The sequence below is a fragment of the Dreissena polymorpha genome, chromosome 3 (genome assembly GCF_020536995.1).
Source record: "Dreissena polymorpha isolate Duluth1 chromosome 3, UMN_Dpol_1.0, whole genome shotgun sequence".
Lineage (NCBI taxonomy): Eukaryota > Metazoa > Mollusca > Bivalvia > Myida > Dreissenidae > Dreissena > Dreissena polymorpha.
Genome location: NC_068357.1, coordinates 69,744,650 through 69,747,543, shown reverse-complemented (window position 1 = coordinate 69,747,543; position 2,894 = coordinate 69,744,650). Strand labels below are relative to the sequence as shown.

Here is a 2,894-nt window from a genome sequence, read left to right as displayed (position 1 = left end):
TGAAAACATACACACAAAAAACATAATAATTATATTTTTAACTGTTTATTTTCCTTTGTTTGCCAAACATCCCCCTTAGTGGCATTTAATATTGTACTCACACACGCATCAATACAAACACTTGTCCATCATCATTATGAAAAATACATGTATATACATCAAAACTCGTGTTTGTGCTATAGAGGTTTGATATTCAGGTACACTCCGTTCTTGCTTGTGTTTGTGCTATAGAGGTTTGGGTATTCAGGTACACTCCGTTCTTGCTCGTGTTTGTGCTATAGAGGTTTGATATTCAGGTACACTCCGTTCTTGCTCCTGAGGATGAGCATGCTTTCTGGTTGGGCCTCCTTGCCGGGCTCAAGGTCAGGTGAAAGTTCCTGAAGCACCTCGCAGATAACGACCTTGACCGGTGTCAAGGCAAACTGCATGCCGATACAGTTCCTGTTGTAAAGGGCAAATTTGTGTGAAACTTAGAATATTTTTTCATTGATTGTAATCATTGTAGAACGTTATTTTAGTCAAGTGTACATTGACAATGATGCCAATAAAAGTTATTATTATACAAGCAATATGACATATATTAAAAAGTTAAGCAACGTTGTAACTATGTTTAATTTATTTAATTTAAAGTGTTTACCGGTACATATTAAAGCGTTTTACCTAGGGCCGATGGAAAAAGGTAAGTGATATATTGACGACACATTCTTTTCAGGGGTAAATTCTTTCAGGGTCAAACTCCTGTAAAATAATTAGTGCGATTTAGAATTATAAGTAGTAGTACTATTATTAGTAAAGTACTAGACTGGACTGGAAACGATCGATATGCTTACAGATCTAAGCAGACATTTACAATGACTGAAAGCTAAGATTTTGGTCAACTGAAAGCGTTTCAGTCCGTAGATATATGTATATTAATAATACAATGCTAATAATATGATAGTTTTATATTAATAAATATTGATAATATAGGTCAGGAACAAGAAAGTGTCAATTTAAAAGAATATTATTACTAGACGATGAAATTGCTTTTTTTCTAGACATTTCTCATTAAATAACGTATAGAATCACTGACAAGTCATATACATTTAAGAATTTGGAAAATTTGATATTGAAAATAAATCACTTCAAACAATATAACATGATTTATGGTTTCTGAAGAGTATGTAAACATTTTAACGACACATGGCTTGATTTTATGTAAATGTAAGTCGACTAAAGTAAAAGGAATTGACTCACGTGAGGATTATCCCATACTCCGGATCCCGATGTACCGCAAACAGGGATATGGGCTACCCGTACGCCTGCAATGTTAAACTAAGCATACAAATGGGACACGCTCTGGGAAAAATGGGTTTCATGCACGTGCGTACAGTGTCGTCCCAGATAAGCCTGAGCAGTCCGCACAGGCCAATCAGGGACGACACTTTCCGCATAAACTTGATTTTTGCTAAGAAGAGACTTTGTTTGAACGAAAAATATCATAACAGCGGAAAGTGTCGTCCCTGATTATCCTGTGCGGACTGCACAGGCTAATCTGGGACGATACTTTACGAACATGCATTTAACCCCCTTTTCACAGAGCAAGGCTCGTATGTATTTTTACTATATGTATGTATTTTTACAAAACCTCGTAGAAACTACTAGTTTTTTCATTGACTATTCCAGCTGAATCACATGCCGACCCTCGTCGCTTTTTATAGAAAGTCAATTGCTTTTCTTTACTATGGTGAATATGGTTGGCGGGACGGAGTTAAAAACACAACGTCATAAAAAATCTGTTCTCCTTTTATTTAGTTGAAGCTGATAAAGAATGGTAATCAGTAAGACAATTCGTAACACGCGTTATTACTGAGCCCGCACGGTGTGATATAGGTGATACATCATATAGTGGGCTTGAGCTACGCTGTCGCACAATATTAATTAACTGACCCTGTAGTATTAGTATTAGTAGTAGTAGTAGTAGTATAGTAGTAGAAGTAGTAGTAGGAGTAGTAAGTAGTAGTCGTAGCGTCGTAGTAGTAGTAAGTAGTAGTAGTAGTAGCGACGAAGTAGTAGTAGTAGTCGTAGTAGTATTGGTAGTAGTAGTAGTAGTAGTAGTAGTAGTAGAGTAGTAGTGTAGTAGTAGTAGGAGTAGAGTAGTAGTAGTAGTAGTAGTAGTAGTAGTAGTAGTAGTAGTAGTAGTAGTAGTAGTAGTAGTAGTAGTAGTAGTAGTAGTAGTAGTAGGGAATTAGTAGAAGTAGTAGTAGTAGTGTAGTAGTAGTAGTAGTAGTAGTAGTAGTAGTAGTAGTAGTAGTAGTAGTAGTAGTAGTAGAAGTAGTAGTAGTGGAATTAGTAGAAGTAGTAGTAGTAGTAGTAGTAGTAGTAGTAGTAGTAGTAGTAGTAGTAGTAGAAGAAGTCTAGTAGTAGTAGTAGTAGTAGTAGTAGTGGAGTAGTAGCAGTAGTAGTCGTAGTAGTAGTAGTAGTAGTAGTGTAGGGTTAGCAGTGTAGTAGTAGTAGTAGTAGTAGTAGTAGTAGTAGTAGTAGTAGTAGTAGTCGTAGTAGTAGTAGCAGTAGTATAGTAGTAGTAGTAGTAGTAGTAGTTGTAGTAGTAGTAGTAGTAGTAGAAGTAAGTAGTAGTAGGAATTAGTAGAAGTAGTAGTAGTAGTAGTAGTAGTAGTAGTAGTAGTAGTAGTAGTAGTAGTAGTAGTAGTAGTAGTAGTAGTAGTAGTAGTAGTAGTAGTAGTAGTAGTAGTAGAAGTAGTGTTAGTAGTAGTAGTAGTAGTAGTAGTAGTAGTAGTAGTAGTAGTAGTAGTAGTAGTAGTAGTAGTAGGTAGTAGTAAGTAGTTGTAGTCAGTAGTAGTAGTAGTAGTAGAAGTAGTAGTAGTGGAATTAATAGTAGTAGTAGTAGTAGTAGT

At 35.7% G+C, this 2,894-nt stretch overlaps 1 protein-coding gene across 1 annotated transcript in view; it reads right to left on the bottom strand.

Annotated features, from left to right (window-relative positions):
- Positions 1-275: 275 nt before the first annotated feature.
- LOC127872319 (cytochrome P450 4F6-like) overlaps positions 276-2,894 on the bottom strand; it is a 12,031-nt gene continuing 9,412 nt past the window's right edge. Inside the window, exons 11-12 of the mRNA XM_052415648.1 lie at positions 1,237-1,301; positions 276-422 (exon numbers count right to left, since the gene is read on the bottom strand). Coding sequence (XP_052271608.1) covers positions 276-422; positions 1,237-1,301 — 212 coding nt within the window. The remainder of the gene's footprint in view (positions 423-1,236; positions 1,302-2,894) is intronic.